At 51.7% G+C, this 26,110-nt stretch overlaps 1 protein-coding gene across 1 annotated transcript; it reads right to left on the reverse strand.

The window, feature by feature from the left end:
- Positions 1–1,043: 1,043 nt before the first annotated feature.
- CRHR1 (corticotropin releasing hormone receptor 1) lies at positions 1,044–25,420 on the reverse strand (the record flags this gene model as incomplete). Its single annotated transcript, XM_080633348.1, has 13 exons — positions 1,044–1,184; positions 2,242–2,283; positions 2,478–2,613; positions 4,189–4,274; positions 5,340–5,412; positions 6,228–6,288; positions 6,494–6,647; positions 6,896–7,016; positions 7,369–7,475; positions 8,321–8,406; positions 9,130–9,249; positions 17,390–17,474; positions 25,376–25,420. 13 exons carry the CDS (start codon positions 25,418–25,420, stop codon positions 1,044–1,046), a joined length of 1,257 nt encoding a protein of 418 aa, XP_080489474.1.
- Between the last annotated feature and the right edge of the window lie 690 nt (positions 25,421–26,110).

Raw genomic sequence — 26,110 nt, forward strand, 5'->3', positions numbered from 1 at the left:
GACGCGGTGATGTCCCCAGCACGGGGAGGGAGGCTGCTGCTCCTCCAAGGCACTTAACCCTGCACAGGAATGATTTGGCCCCATTCCCTGTGTGAGAGCAAGGAGCAGCTTTGGCACTGAGCATGGGTGAGAGCAGGGCAGGGAGGAGGGGAGCAAAGCCATGTCCCTACTGTAGCTGCCTTTGGGGAGCTCAGGCACCTTTTCGCTGCTGTTCTTCCTCATTTTTCCACCCTCCAGACAGGGACACAGGGTCAGGGGCTTTGCAAAGACCTACAGATCCATTTAGGCTAGGCTGGGCCAAAGGATAACCTAAACCTCATGCCTCCCTTCAGACTTAGCCGCCTCCATGTGGTTGTTCAGAGCCCCTAGCATCCATCCCTGCACCCTGCATTATTCCCTCCCCTCTCCCACCCCGCTGCTCTGCCTCAGATCCTTGGTGTTGAGATGAGAAATGACCTGGTCAGACCAAACAGCAGTTACAGGACATCCTGGGGATGTAGCAATGAGCTGGAGAAGGGCTCAAATAACCCCAGTAGTACAAAACCACAGCCACATAAAGCAATCCATCCACGGCTCTCCATCCATCCCATGTCAGCCCGGAGGGCTTTGAACTCTCCACAGAGGGTTATGCCCCTTCCCAACAGCCTCCCACTGGAAGGCTGACCCAGCTTCCCAAGGGGTCAGCCCCATAAGCTGTCCCAGCAGGGTCCTGGTGTCCTGTCACCTCAAAGCTGTGACAATGATGGGACACGGGGCAGTGCACCCAGGGTGGCTGCTGCAACCTCTCCAGGCTTCTCTGGCTCCTTCTGCCACCCAGCAGGTCACACCACTGCCAGGGAGGTGACAAAGCAGCCTCTCAGCTGTCCTATTCTACAGGTCTGACCCAGTGAATAGGGCAGGAGCCTCTAGGGTTTCCCATAGAAAGTTAATGCACCCTCTGCTGCAGCGGGTGCAGCAGGACCCAGCTCCTGTGCTGTGCCATGTCAGGGTCCCTCGCAGCGTGGACACCAGCTCCCCATCCTGTCCGGAACCTCGCTCCAGGCTCAGACAGCCGTGGACTGCTTGATGCTGTGGAAGCTGACGCGGGTTGGGGAGGTGGGGATGGACATGGCCCGAGCCACACGGGCACGGATGGAGTGCTTGTCCTGCCACCGGTGCCATCGCTTCCGTACAGCCGATCGGACCTGCGGGTACAAGACACAGGAGGGGACAGTCAATCACTGCACAGCTCTCAGAAGTTGCACAAGGGCACCTGCCAACCTCAGTCTTTCAACTGAAGTCTGATGAGGAATGGCTGAAGGACCTGAGGGGGTTCAGTTTGGAGAAGAGAAGGCTCAGGGGGGACCTATAACTACTTAAAAGGAGGATGGAGCCAGGAGGGTCTGGGCTCTGCTCCCAAGGAACAAAGGATGGGACAAGAGGAAACGGCCTCAAGCTGAACCAGGGCAGGTTTAGATGGAGCTGAGGAACAATTCCTTCCCCAAACGGTGCTCAGGCATTGGAACCAGCTGCCCAGGGCAGGGCTGCAGTCACTGTCCCTTCAAGTGTTCACACACCATGGAGACGAGGCCTCAGTGCCATGGGTTAGTGGTGGCCTTGGCAGTGCTTGGGAACGGTTGCTCTGGATGAGCTGAAAGGTCTTTTCCAACCCAGCTGATTCCATGATTCTACTAAAAAATGCTACCGAAACCTGGCTCCTAGAGGCAGGGAGGGCCATGGGAGTCCCTGTCACCTCCCAGGGCACACAGCCTTGTTTGATGTGATGCTGGTGAAAAGCAGCCCTTGCAGCTGCGAAGGGAGATGAACCTGAACAAAGGTGCCTCTGAGCTCAAAACTGAAACAAGAGAGAGAAATGAATCTGAGCAGGGGCTCTGCAGCTTCTTACGTGCTGCATTGGATGCTGCAAGGGGCTGGGAGAGATGCGAGCAGCAGTCACCTGATAGCCCTGGTCCTGTCCCTTCTTCTCCTGCATCAATTATACATGGTTTGGTAACAAAGCAAGCTTGTCTGGAGCAAACTCTCCTGAACCAGCAAGCTTACAAGAGCATTTGGGAGGAGGCAGAGGAGAAAGCTCAGGATCAGCCTCAGGATCAACCTCTACCCTCACCTCCTGCTTTCTGCTGTCTGTGTTTTGGGTCAGAGCCTGGGAAGTGCTGCTGTCCATGTGCCAGGTACCCATGTGTGCCTGCTTGCAAGGAGCAGCGTGGACCCCCCTGAACACCCCCAGCCCCTGGTGCTCACCTCGCTGTTCAGGAAGCAGTAGAAGACAGAGACGAAGAAGCCCTGGAAGGAGACAAGCAACAGAGTCACTGTGGAGCTGTGGCCAGTGGGCACCCCCAGGCTCAGGAGCTTTGGAGCAGCCCTGGGGTTTGCGGGTGTCTGGTTCTGGGAGGAGCGGGGTGAGGCATCAGCAAGGATGGGCTCCTCCACATCCCTTGGTAGGGGACGGGGATGGAAGCTTGTGCTGAGGACCATACCTGGAAGGACTCCAGAAAGGAGTTGAAGTAGATGAAGACAATCCTGGAGATCTCGTCCTCCCCCGGGTTGACAAAGAAGAGCATGTAGGTGATCCCCAGCAAGGGCAGCAGCACCAGCGTGGCCTTGACTGCTTTCCTGGGGGGAAAACATGGACCTGAGCTGCTGCAATGCAGCCCTAGGAATAAAGACTCTCAGCACCAGCATGGCTGGGACTGGTCTGGCTGGGTCTGGAGAGGATGGAGCAGCATTGAGCTGTTTTCTAATGTGATCCCCAAGTGACTTAGGCTGGTTTGAGCACTGGGCACCTTCTGTGGTTGCTCCATCCAGAAAAAGGCAGTGCAGAGTGGAGGCCTGACCTTGAGCTGGCATGAAATGGCTGCTTGGCTGCTCTGAGGCTCGATTAAAAAGGAATTAAAGAGGGTAAAATAATTCACACACTTCAACATGGGTTTATGAGAAACGGAGCTAATTAATTTGATATCTTTTCTTGATGAGATTACAAGTGTGGTTTCTGAAAAGCCATGGTGCTGATACAGGAGAGCGTGGGATGGATCAGGGCTTGGCATCTCATCCACTTGGATTAGGGAACAAGAAAATGCTGAGTCAAGCTTTTGCTTAAAGATTCTGTGAATGGATAGATTCCAACATTAGCTGAATGCAGGAAAGTCATCCCTGGTAGGGGTGGGCAGGGACAAGGCCTGGGGCCCGTGTTGCATCGCTGATCTGGAGGAAAGCCACAGGGCATGAGCATCTTCAGGATGGCAAAGTATGGGACAGCACAAGCACCGGTGTAGCTTCTCCAAGGCAGCAGCCATGGTAGCAGGGGATCTATCACTTTTAACCAGAAGCCATCATCTAAGGTGAGCACAAGTCCCCCAAGGGCTGTCCCTTGCCTCACTCAAGCAGGTCTGCACACTCGATAACTGACTTGAAAACCCAGAAGTCTCTCAAGACTCCAAGGCCAACCAGCCTCTTTCAATAACCTTTATCTTTGTTGAATCATTCATCCCAGCTCAGCACCCCGTGATGAGGAAAGCTGGCTTTTCCCTAGTGACTGCATCTGAATTTTTCCATTCTCAGCTGAAAAAGCCACCTTCCACCAGACACCTGCTTCTCTTGACCCAGCACACAGTGAGATTCCCTGATTGCTGCCCCCAAAATGAAATGAAATGGAGAGAAGCACTGATGAAGACCAAAGTGTCTTCTCCAGGTTTGGGTACTCCGGAGAGCTGCTCTGACCAGGCATCTCCCAAATATTCCAGAGCAGGGAAGGGTTAAATATTACTGCCTGGTGCTGCCAAGTGTGCTGCCTTCTCCTCACTGCTTCGTGAGGAGGTGTTCGGGCTGACATCGATTCATTGCTTCTTCCTCCATCTTTGCTTTGCTGTCAAGCAGAGATTTAATTCTCACCTTTGCGCCAGGATTTGCAGCTCTGAACCCGGTGACCTGATGGGGTCCCACCAGAACAGGGTTTTGCACAGAACCTCCACTCCCAACAGCTCCAGATACAGCCATCCATGTTCTCCATCACTGGCCAGGGTTTCTGAACAACCCCAGATACAATGGCCACGTGCCTCCAAAAAGCATTTGAGGAGCTCTTAGATGTCTCTGCGTGCTCCCATTCCCTTGATATTTGATGAGGCTGTTCCTGTCCCTCCCAGTCATGCTAATGCATGGGTCTGTTTTCTGCAGGGTCACTAATGCTTTTACCTGTACTGGATGGTCTCTGACGTGGTTGAAGCTCGGAGCTTTGTCATGAGGATTCGGACGATGTTGAAGAGAAAGATGAAGTTGATCTGGAAGGAAAAGGGCTCCTGGTTAGTGTCTGCTCTCCCAGGGTTCCCTCCCAATTCCTCAGCAGAGGCTGTGCCAGGGGAAATGGGAATGTTTCCTGTTGAATCTCATCTATGGCCTTCCGCGCACTGGAACAAGACCTTGGATGTTTTTAGAACACCTTAGCGCTAGGGTTTAGGGGTTTGATGAAGGCCAAGGGCACACCAGGAGGCTGAAGAGGAAGGATAAGTGTTAGAGAAAGGGCTGAAGGTGAAAACATGTGGAGGAGGAATATCTGCAGCTGAAGGGGTTTTGGGAGAGTGGCTGCTGTCACAGCAAGCTTGGATGCTCTCCTGGCTGCCGACCTGATAAATGAGGGCATGGGAACGTGGCATCGGGAGCTGAGCTCAATTGCCACCAATTAGAAGTGGCCTGGCTACCTGATGGGCTGGGAAATGAGGAGCAGGCTCAATTATTCACTGAGGCTGCTTGGTGCTGCTGATTAACACTCCCTTGGGGTTTCTCAGCATTGGGCAAGGAGAGAGGAAAAATCATGAGGCTTGCCTCCTGCAAGCGCATGTTGGATGCCTGGCACTGCTGCTTGTGACTTGCCACCAGTGCTCTTCTTTGTCCCTTCCCAAAGGGGCAAAGCCCCAGCAGATGATGCTCCATCTGAGCGCTGGTTCAAGCACCGCTGCTCAGCCAAGGGCCAGGAGAAAAGTGATGTGGATCAAGGAATGAAGTGCCCAGGCTTCTGCAAATGCCTGGTAAAGCACCCACCTGCACCCAAATAGTGCCAGGGCAGGGATGCTGCCAGGAGGGACTTAGTGATGCATGTGGAGGTCTGCTGATAGGAGCACCCTTATCAGGGTGATGTCTCCCTTTCAAACCCACCCCAAGCGAGCAGGATTCATGCATGCTATTTCTTATTGTGGGTTAGGTGCTCAAATTTGCTTAAGATGCAGTTTGGGTGAGGAGAGCTGGGCTTGTAGGTCCAGCTGCAGGAGGACCCTACTCAGGAACAGCCTTATCCCATGTACAGATGGGAAGGACCCTTTATTTAGCAAGCAAGGCCACTTTGCTCTTACCAGAAGCACCAGAATCATGGGGCCTTGATAAATGTAGTCCGTATAAACTCCTGCTCTCTTCCCAAACCAGCACCTGCAAGGCAAGGACAAGCAGTGCTGGGGACAAGCCAGCAGCGTGAGTGACCTGGATTTGCACAATCTCTGTGAGTCACTATAGGGTGAATGCACAATGTGAACTGCTGTAGACACTGTGGAATAGGTTCCCCCCCAAAGGTAGGGGTACAGGGGGCTTGTAAGGGTGGTTTTGGGCCCCATATGGGTGTGGGAACTGGCTATTGTAAGAGAAGCAGGGACAACCTCACACATGCACATGTCCAGGTTGGCTCTGTCCCCAGCAACCCCTGGGGAAGCTCCTGGGAGCACCTTGTTGGGTTTTGTTAAATCACTGCTGTGCCTGTACGTGTAGCACAAGGCTCTGGAAGTCAGGGGTAAAACCAGCACTGACAAACAAGGCAAGTTGCTATTCATCTCCATGGGCTCCTTTTAGTTTAAACCCAGTGATGAACTCTCAGGTGCCTGTTAAGACTTCCATTAACAAGTCTCTGAGAAAATGGCTCGGGTGGTGGTAGTTTCTATCTCTGCTGGTAGATTAAATCCCAGCTCCATTTAGCAAATACATTGTAGGAGCTCTGGCTTAATCTTGCCTTCCCCCCCCTTCAAAATCTCATTTGTCCTTTGAAGGGTACAATGCAGCACTAGGCAGCTGCAGGCAGGGCTCATGTGGCACAGAGCCTGAAGGTGTGATGAAAGAAAGGAGAACATTATCCTTTTTATCCTCCCACCCTTTCCATGTATTCTGCCTCATCTCAGCCCTTCCAGGCAGGATCCATGCCTGCCACTGCAACTGGGATAGAAAAGAGAATGGGGAATGAGAGCAGTCAGGCTCACTTCTCATTGTCGTAGTACAGCTTCCCGATGGCCCAGGCGACGATGATGGGGAAGGGGATACCTGCAGAGGAACACATAGAGGAACATTCAGGGGTGCAGCGTTGCCACAAACCCCTGCTGTAACAGGGATGTTCTCACACAGGGTGAGATGTTGTGGCCATGCAAATCTCATCCTCCTGCTCCTGGCAGCTTTTTTGCAGCTCTTTGGGAGGAAGGAGAGGTGGAGGATAGAGGTGGCATCACTGGGGGTGAATCCTGGTACTTACACCAGCCGATGCAGATGAACATCCATTTGCGGAGCTTGTCCGTGGAGTAGGTGAGCACAATGGCTGTGTGCAGGTAGCAGCCCTCGCCGAACATCCAGAAGAAGTTGGTGACATGGAAGTAATTGTAGGCAGCAGTGACCAAGCGGCACCAGACCTGCCAAGGCGGGTTAGGAGGAGACAGGGAGGGTAAAGAGCAGAGTTCTGTGTTATAGTGATAAAACTGATAACAGAGCAAGGCAGAGCACAGCAGAGCAATTGAATCCTTGTGTATCATAAGCCTGGGCTGTCCTCCAGCCATCAGCAGCTATTTAGACCCTCAATCTTTAGGATGCTTAAGCTCCACACACACTCCAGCTGCAAAGGGCTGGGATCAAACTGGCTGCACCACTGAGCTGCACCTACCACATTGCTCTCGTGCACCTCTGGGTTCATCGTGAGCTGCACCACGAACCACGTTGCGTTGCGTAGGATGAAGGCTGTGATGAGGTTCCAGTGGATGATGTTCCTCAGGCACCGGATGCTCCTGGGGAAGGGGGGATATTAGAATGCAGTGGGTGTTGGGGGGTCAGGGCTGTTTGTGGAGCTGAATGTCTTTGTTGGGAGACCAAGGATGAGCTGCTGGGACCATGCTTTGGGTGAGGTGGGCAGGACCAAGGTCCAGAGGTGGAAGGCACCAGAGATGCCTCCATAACCAAGTGCTTTAAAGGCAGCAGGGGGGAAATAACCCTGGGATAGGCATCATCTCTCCAGACTGGATAGCAATGGCTATGGGAGAGGACATGGTAAAATGCAGGGGATGGATCCATCCTCAACCCAAGGCTGTGAGGTGGGCTCGTCCCCCCATCAGGGACATGGCAGCAGGTGAGGCCACTCACCTCAGGCGCATGAAGAGGACGAAGGCCACGAGGAGGGCCCCCAGCGAGACACAGTGCCCCAGGTAGTTGATGATGACAGCGATGTGGTAGTGCAGCTTGCTCTTTTTCTGGTGGGGGGAGATGAGGAGGGGGTCAGCAGCACATGGGTACCAGCACAAAGCCACCTCCTCCAACACATCACCTCTGAGAACTGCACCACACATTTTGAGTCCTTTCCAGAAAGCATCTGGAGCCAAGTGCATGCAGGACAGTGGGGAAGGGATCGGTTGGATGGGGCTAACATGGACAGGAGAGGCACCGACCTGGCCCTGCAAAGGACTCCATGCCAGGGAAGATCATGGTTGCTGCCTCTACATTCCCCCTGCTCGGTGCTGGGACATCCCCAACCCATCATCTGGGGAAATCCTGCTGTAATTCAGGCGAGCTCAGCAGCAATGTGACATCTGATGTCTCAGTTCATTCCCCATTGCCCTGGGGGTATGAGAGGCTGGCATGAATTTGGGCAGAGGGAGCAGGAAGGTGTGAGTGATAATTAGATTAATGGATTGCTCCCACTGTTAGGCACTCATCCAACCTGGGAATTAGCAATTAACTCGGTGAGAAAACCATTCCTGGCAAGAGTTATCAGCATCTTAAGTACCAGAGATGGGATCAACTGCAAATGAACAGCCTGTATCTCTTCTCCTTTGCTCTGAGGGGTAGCTTGACCTACTCAGGAGCATGCAATTCTTGCTCATCACCTATTTTATCCCTTTCAGCTTCCTAAACATCTTTACTTCACTGCCAGCAGGGAGGGATGGGGTTGCAACCTTATATGTGGGATGCTGCTGCACACCCAGCCCACATCTCCCTTGGGCTGTTCCTGATGTGGATGCTGTTACCTTTCAAAACCCCATTGTCTGTTCCTCACCCTCCTGCTGAGAGCCCAGCCAAGGGACTACCAAGGTCCTACCTCTTCACTGAGGATCTCCTGGCACTGGGAATAGTTGACCCGTGCCGCCCAGCTCCCATTAGCGAGGCATTCCCTGTAGCCATTGTCTGAAAGAGAGGGTGCACATTGAAGGGTTAACAATGAGTGGGAATGGGTACAAAGATGTGACCTGATGATTGTCACTGATGCAGGGGTCGCTGGCACCAAGTCCCCTGGCTTTGACGCCAGCTCAGATGCTGCCTTGGTTGCAAGTCTGATTAGCATCAGCAGTGGGGTGCTGCCAGCAGTGCATTAACAGGAGAGATCCTGAGCCTCATCGGGACAATGGGATGGGATAGGGATAGGAATGGCTGAAGACCTCTGTGCCATCTCCAACAGCAGGGCAAGCTCACTCCTCTTCCCCTTGGCCCAAGGAAGCTGTGGCTGCCCCATCCTTGGCAGTGTTCAAGGCCAGGTTGGTCACGGGGGCTTGGAGCAACCACCTGTAGTGGAAGGTGTCCCTTCCTGTGGCCGGGGGGTTGGAACTGGATGATCTTAAGGCCCCTCCCAACCCAAACCAGTCTGGGATTCTATTATTCTATGTCCCCAAGATGGAGCCAGCATTCTCCCCCTTCACAGGAGCATGTCTGGGAGGACCTGCTTATAAAGCTGCTGCTGTACAACCACCCTCCCTGGAATTAGGATATGAGGGCGCTTTTATGATGGATCCCACAGAGACCCAGTGAGCTCTGTACCCAGAGATGTAGTGCCTCTCGTGCCCCACAGCCCTGATGCATGAGGTTCTCTAAACTCCCCCATCCCTCATCTACCACCAGCGCTGCTCATCTTACTCGTGGTGTTATACCGCACGCCATAGAAGTATTCAGGGCAGGGTCGAGCCACCAACTGTCCCACCGCGCTCCGGGGCCAACACGTGCCGATGAGGTCTACCGAGGCATTGCACTGGGGACCTGTGGGAAAAGTGGGTTATTAGAGGTCTGTGGGTCACTGTGGGCCACCTCCAGGCTGTTGAAGGGTCAAGGTTTGCCTGGAGAGCTGGGGCTGCAGTTCTGGTTGAGCTGACGGGTCCCTGCAAGCTCAGCGTCCAGAAAAGCTTCATGATAGACACTGAATGGGGGCTGTGCCAGGGCTCCCCAAGGGCTGATTGGTCCATCCTGGCCACAGCTATTGCCCTGGTCCTGTTTGAGCACCTGGGTTAAGCCCAATTCTAGTACAAGGTGGTTTTCTAACCTGGTTTCCTGAGTCAGCTTGGGGCTCCCTGGCTCTGGTCTTCCAGCCCTGCTCCTTTCTTCAGCCACGACTTTTGGCATCCAGACCCACAACAGCCAACAACAAGTCAGGTTTTATTCTTACCTAGCGATGCCACCTAATGCCCAGCCTGGTCCTGGTGGGAAGCTCCTCAGAGCCCCTCCAACCCTTTTACACCTCCTGGCTGCAAGCTCTCCTTCCTCACTGTTCCCGTTGGTCTCTTCCAGCCTTTCCCAGGAAGAATACTCCAAATCTGCTGCTGCTATTTCAGTTTTCAAGCAGGACTTGTGTGCTTTTTCCAGCTACACCAGTGTGCTAATGTAGGCATTAGGTAGGCCAGATTGCAGGCTTTTTTATGTCTGATTTGTGTATATTTAGACCAACACGTTCTGTAGCTAAATACATCCTAGCTTCATCTCAAAGTGAGGTAGGTAGTGCAACGGCTGTAATATCTATAGAATACAACCCTTGGCAGGCAGCAGATGGATGGGCAGCACACCCTGGAAGGGGCAGAGATCAGTGCAAACCACTGAACCAAAGGTGTTTGTGCTGCTGTCATTTCCTAAGACAAAACCCTCCCAATTCACAGCTCTCAGGGTGTGAGAACACAGCGTTTCCCCTCCACCCGGAGTCTTAGGTGCTATTTGGATGCCTTTCCTCAAACTTCCTATGGAGAGAGCTGACAAAAGGGTGACTGAACAGAAAAATACTGTTATTAATATGATGGGTTTCATTAATTACCTGCAAATTTGGTTTCTTGGGCTGTTCTCAAATCAAATTTCCAGTGCAGAGAAAAAGAGGGATTTCTTTAAACACCTTTGCAATGGAAAACAACTCCAGAGCTGGGGAAGCATCTGAGCTTGGTGAGCGCTGCCTCCTGCTTTCCATAGCTTGTAGTAAGAAATTAATTTTAACTATGACCTTTGCTTTTAGCTTTGTTAATGTGGAGGGTTGCTGCAGCAACCTTCACTTTAACTGTTTTAAGCCTGTATTTCTTAGGGAACAAGGTGCATTTAATCATGCGTAGGGTGCGTGTTTGAGCCTATCTGCATCCATTAGCATTTGTTAAGCTCTTCAGTTGTTTTGACCCAAATCTGATGGAGAAATAGAGGGTCACAGAGAATGAAGTCTCTGTTTAAAATTTTATGTCTTTATTAATATTAATACAAATATTAAATTATTTTATTATAACATTCATCCAGGTTGAGAGAAGACAACGGGTAATTGCTTCAGCTAAGTACAAAGTTAAATTGCCAGTGCTCTCCCTATTAACCACTTGAGAACCCACCCAGGTGAGAATCTTGCTGGAATAGGAAAAGCTCCACTTGGAATAACCCAGCACAGAAAAAGGAGGCTTGCACGGGGCTAATGCTCAGAGGAGTCATCAAAAGCCCGGCCTGTGAGTGGTGAGGCTGAGAAAAAACTCCATCTTTAACCCATCCCGTCATGCCTCCGTTTCCCTCTTGCATTCCAGGGGCTGTGCTGGGGCCCAGATGCAGATTGCTCAGGGAGGGCAAGAAGGAAGCCTCAGTAATGAAAAGTGAGCAGAACCAGAGTGGCAACAGCAGTTCTCTGCAATATTAAAACCAAGCCACCGCAATGCCATTAATAACCAAACCCAAGACAGATTCATGGAGATGCTGTGGTCACACAAAGGAAGCATTGTTCTGTTACACATCTGCTCAAGTCTGGATTTAATATCTCCACATTTCTCCAAGGCACTTGGTTAAATGTTGCTTGACATTCCCATTAAAGCACTATGGACACCCATCAGATGACAAACCAAGTGGATGGGTCTTGCAATCCCACCATGGCAAGGACATCGGGTGAAGGTGGAGCAGCACCCCCAGGAGCTCGGTCCCCTCCATGTCCCATGGGTTGGGGCTGTGGTGTGGGGTGATGCTCAGGCTTGGGGGATGCAGTTGGATGTAGGAGGCTCCTAGGACTTTACATTGCACAGGGGGCTTTGGTCCAGCACTGCCGTAGGCAGCATTTTGAGGTCTATCCCACTGGTTTGTAACCTGTGGGTGGCTGGGAGATGTTTCCCTGGCTTACCCTGAGAAATACTTGATGAAGAAAAGCAGATGCTGCTCTTTCTGCTCTCTCCAGCATATAGGGAAGCAAAAACCCCCTCCTGCTGGGGAAGGGTTAAGTAAAACAGCGAAGGCAAAGAGTGCCGGGAGAGCTTCCATGTCCCAGTTGCCCAACACAACCCTCTGCTCCAGCTGCTCCCCAGTGGCACATGGCTCCCAGCACTGTTTAGCATGGAAATGATATGTATCAGTGCTAAATGCTTTCATATCTGCTTTGCGGCCCACCCGTATTTACAGGGGGATTATTCTCTCAGGTTCTGCAGATGTCTGCTCCAGCCTTCTCAGCACCGTTGGCTGCACAGCTTTACAGCAAGAAAGGTCAATGTATTTCCTATGTGCAACTAATCCCCATGATTTGGCTCCCTCCTGCATGGAAACATGACATTTGGGGTAGGAAGGAGCTGGCCCTGCTTTAAGACGGGGAGTGTGGCACTTGGGAAGTCACTCAAATCCCTTCTCACCCTGTTTCCTTTGGGTTGTGCTGCTTTGAAGCAACATAAAGCATTTCCTTTCTTCTGAAGATGAAAAGTGCCTATCCAGGGACTGAGACAACCGTATGACAGTAACTGTCTTGGGATAACTATAGCAATATCCCTCCTGTTTATATAGAACATCTTGCTCCAGCCTGCTTCCACCACTCACAAGGGCCACGGAAATGGCTCCAAGCTGAAGCCGTGCAGCCGTGTGAACCTGGCAGGGTAAAGCTCTTCAGTCCCAGCTAATCTGCCAAAGGATTTTGAGCAAATTTAAAGAGGATGGAGCATGTTTATCCTGGGCCAGTGCCACCCAGTGCTCTTGAGCTGGTGCCAGGAGGTCTGAGGTGTTAATGCACCATCAAACCATTGCTAGGATGGTATGAAGAGGACTAAATCCAAGGTTGTGCTGATATAACCATGCTGGTAAACATGTCCTCACCTCACAATGGGCACAGCTATGCAGCAGTGCAGCATTCTAGTTGCTGTGCCTCCAGCAACACTGCAGCTGCTTGAAGAGTGATGTCCTTATTCCCACATGCAATGCAAAGGGGCCAGGATTGATGATGGAAATCTGAATCACAGGCTTGTTCCCGTGGTTGGGACTGATGGGGTTATGTATTGAAGGTGTCTTGGGAGGCTGTTAGCTCATATCCCTCCCTGTCCTGAGCTCTTACTCAACCACAATCATTTCTGGCCAGCCTTGAAGTCCTCAGTGACTGCATTGCTGCTGCCTCTTGAGCAGGCTGAAGCCTGGGGCTCCTTCAGGAGCTGCTGCAGCACTTGCATTTGGTAATCAGGGCTTCACCCCCACATCTAATCAACATGTACTCACTGTAGCCAGCCTGCAAAAGGTCATCTGTCCCTTCTGGGCAGCTCCACCACACTGGTGGAGCACAAAGAGCTGTTTCACACCTTATTGCCCCAAATCAGGGGTTTTTTGGGGGGATGCTTTTATTTTAAGGCCAAGGAGAGGTGGCTCAATCCCAGGCGCAGAGATACTCAGGTAATAAATGCTTCAGTAACACCTTGAAGCATTGAGGGAAACGGTATTGGGGGACAATTTGTGTTAACATGGGGTTGAAATTGGGGTGGTGGAGCTGCTTGTTCTGAGTCAGGATGGGCACTCAATGGGAGAAACTGTGGTTGTGTCTACATAGATCCTTGTTCACATCCTACATTCAGCACTGCTCTCAGTGACACTGGATGTTTCTATTTCTCCTTGTAAGAGTCCAGTCCTTAAAAAATCCCAAGCAATCATTCCCAAGCATTCAAGTTCCATGATTGCCAATGCAAAATAATTACATGGGCTAATTAAGCATTATGATGGCAAAGTGTCTTTGTAATGAATTTTCAGCTTGTGCTATTCACGAGCATTGGCTGTCCCCTTGGGTCTTTGCTGCTGTTGTGGAGAAGAATAAATAAGAGGCATCAAACCTAGCTTCTGCAATGGGTTTCTGATGCATTTGCTCAGTGTTGTCACTTAAGACTGATCAATGCTTCTGTTGAGCATGTATTTACTGAATATCTAATGTAGTGGGATGGATTTGGGGCATATCTGGAGCTCCTGGAAAGAGTGTTTGGAGTTGTTATTACCAAAGGCTGCAGCAAGAGTTTTATTCCCTGATATCTGCTGGACTTTGCTGGTGGGTAAGCAAAGAAGCATAATCCTTCACTGGCAGAGATTTCCTAGCAAAGACTTCTAGCTTGGCTACAGATGAACAAAGTGACTGGCAGTGATTTTACTGCAGCCTCCAAAGTCCAGTTCAACTGCTGTAGCTGCTGCTAACACTGAGGTGTGCCAGGACACTGGTTTCAACCAGAAAACCTCGTCACCTCCTCCACGACAATAAAATCTATGAATATAAGCAAGTTTCTATTGACATCCGTGTTTCCTAGATGATGGAGCTGGATGGTTTTATCAATGCGAGTATACATTTAAACCACTACGATTTTCCATATAGGTGAACTCACATTTTTTGGTTCCCAAACCTCATTGTCACTGCTTTTAGTGCAAAGTCACTGCCAGGACTCATTGCTGCCCCTTTAGCCCCTGCTCACCCTTTATTACTATTTCTGCCACGTTGGAAAAGATGCCAACAGGCTGAAGGGAAAAGAGATGCTGATGCTGTTGCCTCTTGGTCAAACTGTCACCCGCTGTGAAATGTGTTCCCAAACCTGGCTGATGAAGTGCCTGTGAAGGAAATGCTCTCGGCGCTTGCTGTGCTTCTCAGCCACAGGCTTTTACTATACTCGGACCAATTTGATTTGCTTTATTTAAACACAAAGCTACGCTTCCATCCCCTCCTTGAAATAAAACCTGCAGTTAACAAAAGAAAGATCTTTCTATTCAGTTCTGCCCAGCTTTTGTGTCATTTCACTTTGCTTAGGTGAGCTTGCAGTGGCGGGAAACTTTTCTTTCCTGGGAAGGAATCGGCTGTGCTCTCTCCTCAGCACACACACAAGGTTAAGGATAACCATTTATTGTGATAACACTTTAACAGCTTAAAGAGTGAATCGTGCAGCCAGGACCAGCCGGGGCTATTGGCAATTGGGTGCCAACTCCTTGGCTGGTGGTTGAATGCTACAAAAGGCAAAACAATCCCGTGAGCACTCCCAGCTCGCTCCGCTTGACTGCTTTCCGCTGGGCTGCTTTGGAAAATGTTAATTAGGAAGAGGCTTTTCATCTGCTCAGATTCCCCCTTTCTTCCCCAGGGAAGTGCCACGATGGGAAGCAGTCCTGCAGCTGCACAGGGATGCTTTGTCCTGATGGGTGAAGTGACCTTGTACCTCCTTGATGGGCTTTGCAGCAGGGTGAGGTGAGAAGCAGCTGTGCATGGACCCTGAGGAGCTGAAATCATCAGGAAGATAAACTCATGGCCTAAGGGAATCTGGGAACCCTTGAGATGCGCACCTATCAGCACAAGGGATGCTGATCCTCGCTGCATTGCTTTCAAGCCTAACCTGGGAATTTCTGGCTTCCAGATGTTTGGGGGTGCAGCTGACCTGGCTTTCCTGATGCACCACCTGGACCTCAAGTCCAGCCTGATATGATTTCTGCCTGGAGGAGAAAACATTCCCTGCTCCTAAAGAAGGCAGCCTTTCTGATGGAGTGGCCGACAGTGTGTGGATGCCCATGTGTCCCAGAACTGACCAGAATCAGGGATTTGTGAGGCAAGGATTGGTTTCTCCTATCAAGGAACAAGTGATGGGACAAGAGGAAACGGCCTCAAGCTGCATCAAGGGAGGTTTAGATGGAGCTGAGGAACAATTCCATCCCCAAAGGATGCTCAGGCATTGAAACAGGCTGCCCAGGGCAGTGGGGAATCACTGTCCCTGGAAGTGTTCACAACCCATTTAAGTAAGGCCCTCAGTGCCATGGATTAGTGGTGGCTTTGGCAGTGCTGGGGAATGGTTGGACTGGATGTTCATGGTCTTTTCCAACCCAGTTGATTCTACGATTCACTGAGAGGTATTTTTGATGCACACTTAAAATAGGAGGTTCGACCACCAATGCCAAAGGACATTGCCCTGCACTGAGGACAGTGTAATGAGAGGAAGATGGATAAATCGATGATAAGAGGACAAGACAAAGGAGCTCTGTGGGGCTCAGCTGCTCCTCTTCCTGGATGAGGGTTTGCTTGATATCCCTGTCCATGCATCCTCATTAAACAATGTGAGGTTAAATAATGAAGGTGACCCAAGAGAGGAGGAGAGCTCACACTGGGCTGTCATCTGGAGGAGGGATGCTGCACACAGGCCTCCTTGGTCCATCCCACTGATGCCCAGCCGAGGGACATGCTGGAGAAGCACGGGGCTCGTGTTGTCAGCATGTGCCACATCCCAAGGGTTGTGCAGAAATCAACAAATGAAGTCTCATGGCCCCGCTGCAATTCTCATTAGCATCCTCCTAACGGCTCCCCATGTTAAATAGCCTTGAAACCAACTTTCCAGTTTTGTAAATATCCCTCCCTAGGAACCACTGCATGAGTCAGGCAGGGCTTAAACGGACCCCAAGGACTAAGGCTGGTGCTGAGCTGCACTTACCAAGCAGCAGACATAAGACAATTAGTTTCATCTTTGCCTCATGATCAAGGCCCCTACCTCGAGCTGGAAGTGGCTCTCACATGTGCCAGCCCTACCCCAACGGAATGAGTTAGGAATGACAGGTCAGATGCATTGAGGCACTGGAAATATGAAGCCTGACATGTTGCAGGCTGTCCCGGGTGATGGGCACTGCACTAAATCCTGCTTGGATTCATGCTAATAAATCCCTACTGAGCAAAGGCAAACCCTTGCAGGAAGCAGTACCCGGTGCTTGAACATGGCAGCAATTGCAGGGTATATCCATCAGCAAAGCCAAGGCAGAAATTCTCCTCCCTTGCATCACAAGGTGCTTCTGAGGCTCCAAGTCCACACAGCTGGCCACATGTTGCACCAGGGAGGTGAGTAAGAAGGAAACAAATACCATTTATCACAGCTTAACATGGCCAGGGACAACCACCCTGCCAAGCAGAGTGATGAAACCTTCAGGGAGCAAAGCACATGAGTGATGACCACGTTTCCCTTCTGCACCATGCCAGAGACACATTTCCACTGGCCTTGCTCTCACTTGGCTTTCTGCCTCCATTTCTTGGGCTGGGGATGCTCTTTGCAGGGCCATGGTGGCCTGGGCTTGGCCAAGCATTGAACCAGTTGGTGCCAAGCTGTGATTTTTGAAGAAGGGGTTTTTAATGCTGCTGTTAATGGGAGCTGGGTGGCGGGCAGCTATCTGTCAGTGCCGGGCCTCCGTGGCCATCCATCACCCTGATGGAGAGAGCTGCTCTATGCAGCAGGGACCAGAGTGAGCTGGGCAATTACTTGGTGCCTGCTCTGTGCTTCATTCAATCTTGGGAAAATGAACTCTGCAGCAGCCCTGAGCTGGGGGGAACTTCTTTGTTTGTCCTCTGCTCTCCCTTAACCACCTTTCCTTCCCAAAACCCTGTCACTAAACCAGACCTCTCACTGCTGAGACGATCCAGGGCTTGAATATAGGCCAAAAGCCAGTTTTGGCACAAAACTTGGGTCTGATCCAGCTGGATGCAAACCCATGTATGGGTGTGGAATAGGAGTGAGCTGCCTATGACCCTGCTCGTCTCACCTAACTTGGCTGAGCTGACCGGGCCATGGCCACATCCCCAGATGCTCCATAGACACCCCTACACCCTCTTGTACCCACCCCTGCCACTGGGGTCCCCCAGGGATGCCTGGGGTGGGCTGGGGCGCAGGGCACTCACCCGTGTGGTTGGTGACAGGCGTCAGGCTCTCGCAGTACTGCTCTTGGATGGAGGCTGCAACTGGGCTACCCCAGAGGAGAAATGCCTGCATGGGAAGAGAGCAGATGACAGCGAAGGTTATATGTGGAATATGCCACTTCCCCAGCCCACAATCCCCCCTTGGACACGGCAGGGTTTGAGCTTGTCCATGTCTTGATGGATGTTGGCCTGCAAAGCTGAATGATGGACACTTTTGCAGGCTGGGTTATTCAGCCTGGGGCCATGGGGCTGATGCTCTCTGCTCTGTTTTCCACTCACAAATCCTCTCATGTCCCAAATATCCCCCTCAGCAAAGCACAGTTCAGCCCTGCACAGCCCCTGCTGGGTTGTGGAGCTTCTGCTCTTTAGCAATTTAATCAACACTTTTAGCTTTAGCATCTTTGAATCCTGAGAGCAGACAGGAGAAACATGATGAGCCTGACACCATGCTCAGATTTTCAATACCTTATTAAAATCACAGCCTTGTAAGCTGTCAGTGGGGAGATGTTAATACACATCCTTAAGGAGATCTGATCCACAGACAACCGGCTCAGGCTAAAGCTTTTTCTCAGGGAAAACACTTGTCTGCAAACACTGACATCCCCGTTGCATTGGGAAGCACTGACCAGGATCTATTGAATTCCTCTTCCAGAGCAGCTCCTGGGTGGCTCTGCAGCTCCAACAACTCTGTCGCCTTGGGGAGCTATTTTGGAAAAGCTACTACTGAGGGATCTTATCTTTGCAAGAGCTTGGGGAAACTAAAGCTCAGGAAGGCAACGGCAAGTGGAAGGTGCAGAGGGATGGGGCTGTTAGACCCAAGGTGCACCAGGAAGGCAGATGGGGCAAGGAAGGGACCTGACGCTTTGTGGAACACAGTTTCTGCCCTCTTTCCCCTCCAGCTCAGAGATAGGTGATGGGGGTGAGTGCTGATGGTGGATGATGCTAAATCCACTTCTTTCACCCCAAACCTGCCCTACAAGGACTGACCAAGCCCCTTGGAAGAGCGCGGGCTGCCGATTCAACAGCAGAACCATGCCCCAGTATACAGCCGTATACAGATCCCTTGGGAAACTCAGACCCAAACCTGGAGGCAAGAAAGGCTGCAGCATCCTCCACTTGTGAGCAAGCTCCCAGCTCCCCAGGGTGATGGGCTCGAACGTCATCCTGTGCTAAGCCAATGCAATGGACAACAGCCTCCACCTTCCCCACTAGGCTGGTCCCTAGTGCCTGATCTCCCTTTCCAAGTGTCATTTACCTTCTAAACTGCTCTGGGTAGGGGGAAAATGGTCCTTCTCTTGCCCTTTAGCTGTTTCAACACTGGCTGATCTTACTGGCACATCTAGCAATCCCCTGTGCCTTACCAAAGCATTAGAAGGATTTATGCAGACACAGACAAGCTCAGCACCCACTTGCTCTTTTCCAAACAACTATTAACTGCCTTGGGAAGCTGGTTTTGACAGCAAGAGAGATGTCAGGCAGACATAGAAATGGAGCTGAGAATAGTTTCCTTGTTATGACTGCTCCAGATGGCACAGGGGATCTGGCAGAAAAACCCTGCCCCGAGTGCAGGCGCTGCCTTGAGCTCCTGTTCTGCTGGTCCTGCAGGAGATGGGCACCTCCTGCGTCTCTTTGCTAAGAGCTAAGGCCACCTAAACTCCATCCACGGGCTAAGTGAGGTGTAGCAGGGTCGGGTCCCCTCTGTGTTGATGCCTATTGATGGTGCCTGCTCAACCTACATGGACAAGAGTTCCCCCCAACAGGGGCTGTGGTGGTTTGCAGCCCTGAACAGGCTGTCAAGTGTTAACTGGATGTGCTCCTCCTAATCACAGCCTGCTCCAGCCTGGCAATGCCTGTTCTCCTTCCAGACACAGGGAGAGGTCTTGGCACTGAGCAAGCAACATGAACCAAGCTACAGCTAGAGGGGTGTATGGATGGAGTGCAGTCAGTCCCTCGCTGGAGCAGGCTTTGTAAATGAACTGAAACAGCTACAGAAGGAAGAAAGGAGGAAAAAAAATAGATACCCTAAACCAGAAAAAACCCAACAAACCCCAACAGCTTTTTGTTACCAGGCTTTGAGCCTTGTCTCACTGCAATGTGGCCAATGCTCTTGACAGGCAGAGGATCTTTCCTGCTCCCATCAGTCAGCTCGAGGGGGATAAGCTGGGGAGTATGGCAGCTGCATGTGCATTTGCACCAGCCGAAAGCACCCTGATCTGGTACCCTGACGAGGGGCTCCCATCTGTTTTGCCTTTTGTGGGTTGCTTCAACCCCTCCCAAAGCTTTGTGGAGAGAACAGGTCAAAGCTCCGTCCTTGAAGAGCTTCTCCTGCCCGAGCATTGCTGCCGTAAGATGCCACATGGTGCCCAGCAGGTCCCAGCAGAGCCAAACATGCCTCAACAGCCCCAGAACAGCAGTGGGTCATGCTCAGGCCAGAGAAGGGCCATGTCCTTCTGCCCTCCCAGCCCTGCTTTGACATAGGCTATGGCAAATCATGCTTGGCAGTGAAGAACACTTTTGTGACTGCCAGGATCCTGGAGAGCTTCAGCTGAGGGTTCAGCTGCACGGGGAAGGAAGCAATCTGCTTTTCTAGAAGCAAATGCTTTGCATAGGGGTCAGTTGCCCCTATGGGGATGACAGTTCTGCCGGGAGCTGCATGGGCCCCATAAGGCCCCACACTGGCAGCAGCTTCTCCTCCATCAGGAGCCACCAATGACTCCACTGCTGTTTCCTCAGCTCCCTTCCAGGCTCTGCTAACATCTGTGTTTTACACACAGGGAGGCACCACATCAGATGTTGATGGTGCTGGATCAACCCTGGAGCACACTGACCTTCACTCCACGGCTCAAGGCACCAAAACCTGATGCTGACCCACTGCTTACTGCATCCTCCCCACAGCAAACACCAGCTGCAGTCAGTGTCGCACCACCCAGCAAATCAAGGCTGTCCCAGAAGGGAAACTGAGGCACCGAGTACCACTTGTCCAAGGTCACTCAGGCTGTGCTGCACCATGTGGGGCAGGTTGCTTCCATCTGCACCCACTACCTGTGTCCTGATGCAATGTGACTGGGTTTTCTGGAGCCATTCCCTGTGCCCATGAGATCCCCTGGACCAGGAGATGCAGCACAGCAGGCTCAGACAGTGTCTTTAGCATAAGGAGGCTGAGGCTCTCACTGCTGGTATGAGTGTAAGCAGCTAAATCACACACACACAGTCAGTCTCTGTGACCTGCCACTGACCCAGCAGCAAGATTCAATTAATAACCATTAGGAATTAATGTCCCCCTGCAGTGCTTTCCCTCTCCAAAGCAATCCATAGATATTAATTAATATATTCACATCCGAGCCAACCATCAACCCCCCTCGCCGCACTACCCAGAGACAGCCTTCTCCCCCCGTGGTTATCTTAGTGCCTCAAACAAGATCGGATCTGCATGGCAGGAAGGGCTGACAGCTCTGAGCGGGGAGATAGATGGCTCATAGCCTAATTAGCAGCCTAAGATGGGGCTTGGGTTTCCCATTGCTGAGCAGGCTGTAATTGGAGAGCAGGATTAGGATGGGATTAGCGGGATGAAGCGGTGCGAGGCACAAAAGCCGGAGAAGTCAGCGGAAGTGATGGGTGGTGGTGGCCACTGAGACCTCCCTGGGAGGGTGATCAACACCAGCCACCCTGGAGTCACCCTGACCGGCAGGACCTGTCTCCCCATCAGTTCTATTCCCCAGCTTGGCTGGAAGGAAAAAGACCTCCTGGCATACACAGGCTGAACACAATCTCTGCCCTTGACTTTTGCTGCCATTCCCTGGGGATGTTAAGCTGGGATGGAGCCTGCTCTTGGCCCTAAGCCTGCAGGAAAAGGTCTCAGACTTTGGGTGTTAAATACAGTGAATGCTGGAAGAGCTGGATGCCAGCCCGTGATGGCAGAGCAACATCAGCAGCACAGGGCAGGGAGCAGCACATCTTGCCAACACCGCAGCCAGAGGCTGGAGGTGGCCTCGAAAAGCCTCATGGAGTTGTCCCCTCAAATGTGTTTGGAGGAGGCCAGGGAGCCTCCAGCCCTCCCTGTCTCCTGCCTTCACTCTGCTCTGATGGATCCCTTTGTCCTTGTCTCCTCCAATTCCCAGGCACGATCTCCTGCAGCTGATGAGCTTTTCACCTCCACCTCCAGGGCTTTCACTTGGATAAGTCCCATCCCATGTCCAGGCCACAAATGAAACCCCCAGGGATCATCTGGCCCATGAAGGACCCACTCCACAACCCCTCAGCCCTGACAGTGACCTGCTTTGCCATGCCCTAAGCTCCCGGTTTCTCTGAGACCCCTGCTTTACTAACAAGCATCTCGTTGCTCCTTCACTTGCTCTCGTGCAAAGCCACATCTGAAGCCCTGCCTAGCATCAAAGCATCAAGGCAAAGCACAGGCAGCAGAATAAGACTCAAAGCAAGAACCATGGGGGGGATTTTCTGGCTGATGCTCCTCAAGGGGAAGAGCAGGCAGTGAGAACTTCACCCTGTTAGAGGGTCAACCCCGTTGTGTGTAGACAGGGGCTCTGGTGTATTTATTCTCTTTGGAGTCTCTCTCTGAGTGTTTTGGATGCAGACCCTAACACAAGAATATCTGTGAGGGCTAAATGAATGCCCTGTAAAACCTGATTGAGGAGCAATGAAAGGTTCTCCTGGATTAAGCTCTCATCTCTTTCACTTGCCATAAATAATTCTGGTTTCATTTCTCTACCAGAAGGGGCACGGATTTTTGGGGACAGGTGAACAGAAGAATAATGGCATTTTGATATTGAAAGCTAAAGGCAGAAACAAGGGGAAGGGAATGGAAGCCAAGTGGCTCCTCTGCATCCAGAGCAAAGGCTGCTGAAGAGGAGCTGGGGAGATGGACACAAGCACAGCGGATGGCTGTTTTCTAAGGTGCTTGTATTTAACCACCCTGCAGCCTGTGCATGTGACACATTCACAGATACTTTCATTCTGGGCTTGCAGATTTGTTTCTTGCCTCCCAAGACCCACATCTCGGCTGCCCCAAGACCCCTCCTTTACCCATCACCTTTTTAGGGCCATATCCTGGGCTAAACATCCACTTGTTTAATTCACCTTTCCCTCAGTTGATCTGCATTCACAGCTAGGGAAAGCTTGGCTACGCCAAAGCTGCATCTGCCAATGCCTTTACAGGGTGAATAGTACAGGATTTGGTGGTGGAAGGGGAACTGTGGTCTGCAAAAAGCCAGCACCCTTTGCTTCTGCCATCTGAATGGAGGCGCTCGCTCTGGGTGAGTGAATCACAGCAGGACACTGCAGAGAAGGAGGGTCTCTTCTATTAGCCCAAAATACAGCTAGGGGAAGAGGAAAAACAACAGATGGGCCTCTGGGCATGTTACACCATCTTCAGAAGGAGCCACCCGCTCATGAGTGACAGCTCTCAAGTGTTGGACAAGGGCTCCTGGGCTCTGTTTGTTGAGGGAACCCTATGCTAATGATTTGTGCTTCCCTTTGGGTCCAAATACTGTTCACCAGGATAAACCCAGAGATGCAGCCTCCGCAGACGCTGCAGGCTCAGAGCTCAGCTCGAGCTTGCTGCTCACAACAAAGTTATGGTGTGTGTGAGGGCAGGGTTGAGCTGGCTGTGCAGGCGACTCTCATCGTATCTCTGTGTATTCATCCTATGGTGATGGAGCAGCTATTCTGGGAACAGGCTGTGCCATTTCCATTCACTCCTTCATTGGAGATGTGAAACCAAGGGGGCGATTTCATACACACTGAACCAACTCCAGCTTTTAAGGAAAGTGAGGAGTGGAAGCAATCCCCAGGGTCAGCTCCTACTGCAGCTCCACATCTTATACAAGGACTTGAGCAGTGAAGGGGTAGTGGGCTCGTTTCGGGGCTTAATGCTGCTGAAGCTGATAAGGAAAAGAGAAAAATACCCCATCCCCAGCATCAAACTCCGCTTTCTACATAAAATGCTTTTGCAAACAGTTTTTAGCAGCCCCAGAAATGTCACCAGTTCCTGTCAAAGCTGCAGGTGAACTGTTTCCTCTCTGAGCACTTCTTCAGTTTCTTTAAATGACTTGCAGGGTGCCAGAGAGCATTTGGCAGCAAGTTTGGTTCCCTGCCTCCTGGTCTGCCTGCCCGACCCCTCGGGATGTCTACCCAGCAAGGCAAGATGGATAAATCAGTGCTAAACTGGAGCTGCTGGCCAGATGCATGGGGAACACCTTAGCTATGCCAGCCCAGGAAGCTGGAGACTGTAAAGTCTGCCCAAGAAGGGGAGCTTCACCTCTGCTAAGCTCATCCTTGGAGGTGCAGGGCTGCAGGCTGGATGCTGCTGTGGGTACCCCTGGCTGCAGGGATGTGCTCACTTAAGGCTGGAGTTTCATGGTCCTGAGGAAAGGGATGGGATTGTGCTGGAAAAGGTCTGAATTTGCACTGCAGGTATTTATAAGAAAAAGAAATAATGTATTTTTTTATATATATTTATAAGAATAAATATGTATTTTTATATATAAATTTTATAATTTGTATTGTTATATATATTTTTAAGAAAAAAACTGATAATTTGGCTGCAAAGGGATGCTTTGTAGATTAGGTCTTTCTGGAGCTGACTGGGAGAGATTTCTCTTTGCTTGAGCTGCTTTTGAGACCCCTTCCTGGTCCCAGCTCCAGTGCAGGAGTAGTTTTGCTCCGGAAACCCCATCTTCACAAGAAGACTGCCCTTGGGGAGCACCTGGGGATGGTAAGGAGACCCCCAAGCCTGAGGATGGAAGCCATGTCCCAGCATCTTTGGGCTTTAAAGAGCCCATTTTGCTCACAGAAATAGCTACTGGGAGCTGTCAGGCTCTCGTGGCTTTCCCAATCTCAGACCCTGCCCCTATTGCACCGGGTCTGCGGCTTTGCCAGCAGTGTCCCATATATTAGCCAAGGAGGAGCTGGGCTGGGGGGGATCCTGCCCTGTCTCATCTTTGTTTCTTACACTTGTGCCAAGAAATAACTCGAACCAGGAGCTATAACTGCTCAAGAGCTCCTGCACACCCCTAATCCTGTTTTATAGGAGCTGCTCAGAAGAGGAGCTTTTAAAAGCAGCACCAACTTGGCAAGGAGGTCGCCTGGCGCACATCGGCTCTTCTCATTGCTTAGGTGAGAACTTCCCTATCCCAAACGTGCAGGAAATCCTCCTCCCTGCTCTTCCTACCACGATGCACAGTGGGAAACCAGCCCGTGGGGTACAAACCCCAACGGAGGCAATGGAAAGGGCTGACCCTTTGCTGTTCTAACTCTGCAGTCACAACTGGGCCACTGAGACAGCATTTTGCAGGGAGCCAGAGAGACTTCTTTCTTTGACACAGCAGTTCAACCAAAAACCTGATCATTTTGCTGGTTTGTTCAAATAACATCCCAGATTTCACTTTAAACCTCTTTATCTCCTCATTTCCCCAGGGTTTAGGATTGGAACATGCTTTGGGCAGGGAACATTTCCTTTCTTGATGAGCCCTTGATGAGGAATATTGCTTCTGACAAAGCATTTGCATTTTGTGCAGAGCTGCAGAATTAGCAGTGGCTCCAGTTCCTCCGTACAGAGAGGGAAGTCTGGTGCTTTGAGGGTGGGGAGTGAAAGGAGAGGTGGCTTTAGAAAAGCAATTAAGGGGGTTACAATTAGGCACTGCTTTGTGTTGTCCTGATCCATCACTCCCCAGCAGCCTAAGGGGAACTGGTTTCACTGCGAGGTGCTGCTCTCGGGAGGATCTGGCTCCGAGTGTCCCCGCTGGTTTAGGGGCATTGTCAGCCCTTGCCAAGCTCCTGGACTGCAGGAATTCCCCCCAGGGCCCTTTGTGTGCCGGGTTCTCCTTTTACTTTTCCCTCCCTTCCAAGAAATGGAAAAGTCACTGCGGAGGAAGCGAGCGGTGCAGGCTGCAGCGGGGCGATGGGGAGGTAGAAGGTTCCGGGCTGGAAGATAAGGACTTAAAAGCATCTTACCTGCAAGAGGAGGAGGAGGAGGGCAGCACGCAGGCTGGGCACCATCCTTAGCTCCCTCTGAGCCCAGCTCCCAGGGGCATGGCTGGCAGCGGTCCCGCTCCCGTTCGGCTCCTTCTGCCGTCGGGGATAAAATCCTCGGGGCTCTGTGCAAAGAAGCGTGTCCGGGTCCCAGCGGGGCTGCTCGGGGGAGAGCGGGCATCAACCGCCCGCTCCTGCCTTTTATAACCTCCCTCGGAGCCGGTGATTTGGCTTCCCACCCTGCGGCTCGCCTGGCGATGGGCTACATCCCTCCCCGCTACATTCCACTCCCCCCCCTCCCTCCTCCTCTTCCTCCTCCCCTTTTCCTTCCTCCACCTCCCTAGTGCCTTCCAACTCAAGTCATTTCATTCTTTCCCCTTTCTCCATCCCTCCTCTCTCAGCATCTTTTGCAGCAGAAACTTCCCACCAGCCCAGGGACCCCTCTGGACCCGGCTCTGCTCTCTCTGCCCCCCACACTTCCATTCGAAGAGCTGCAGCTTGCAGGAGGGTTTGTGTGTTTGCAGATTTGGCTCCAAGGCTCTGGCAGGGGGATGGGGGGGAAGGAGAGGCCACCCTTTGCAAACTGGCTGGTGAAGGAGGAGGGAGGTGAAAGGCCCTTTCCCCTTAATAGAGGGATGGAGTAGAAGGGGCCTCAGAGCTTCATTGTGAGCAACATACTCCTGAGACAAAGAGGGGATGTGGGGCAGGTGGACGTTG

This window comes from Psittacula echo (assembly GCF_963264785.1).
Source record: "Psittacula echo genome assembly, chromosome: 23".
NCBI lineage: Eukaryota > Metazoa > Chordata > Aves > Psittaciformes > Psittacidae > Psittacula > Psittacula echo.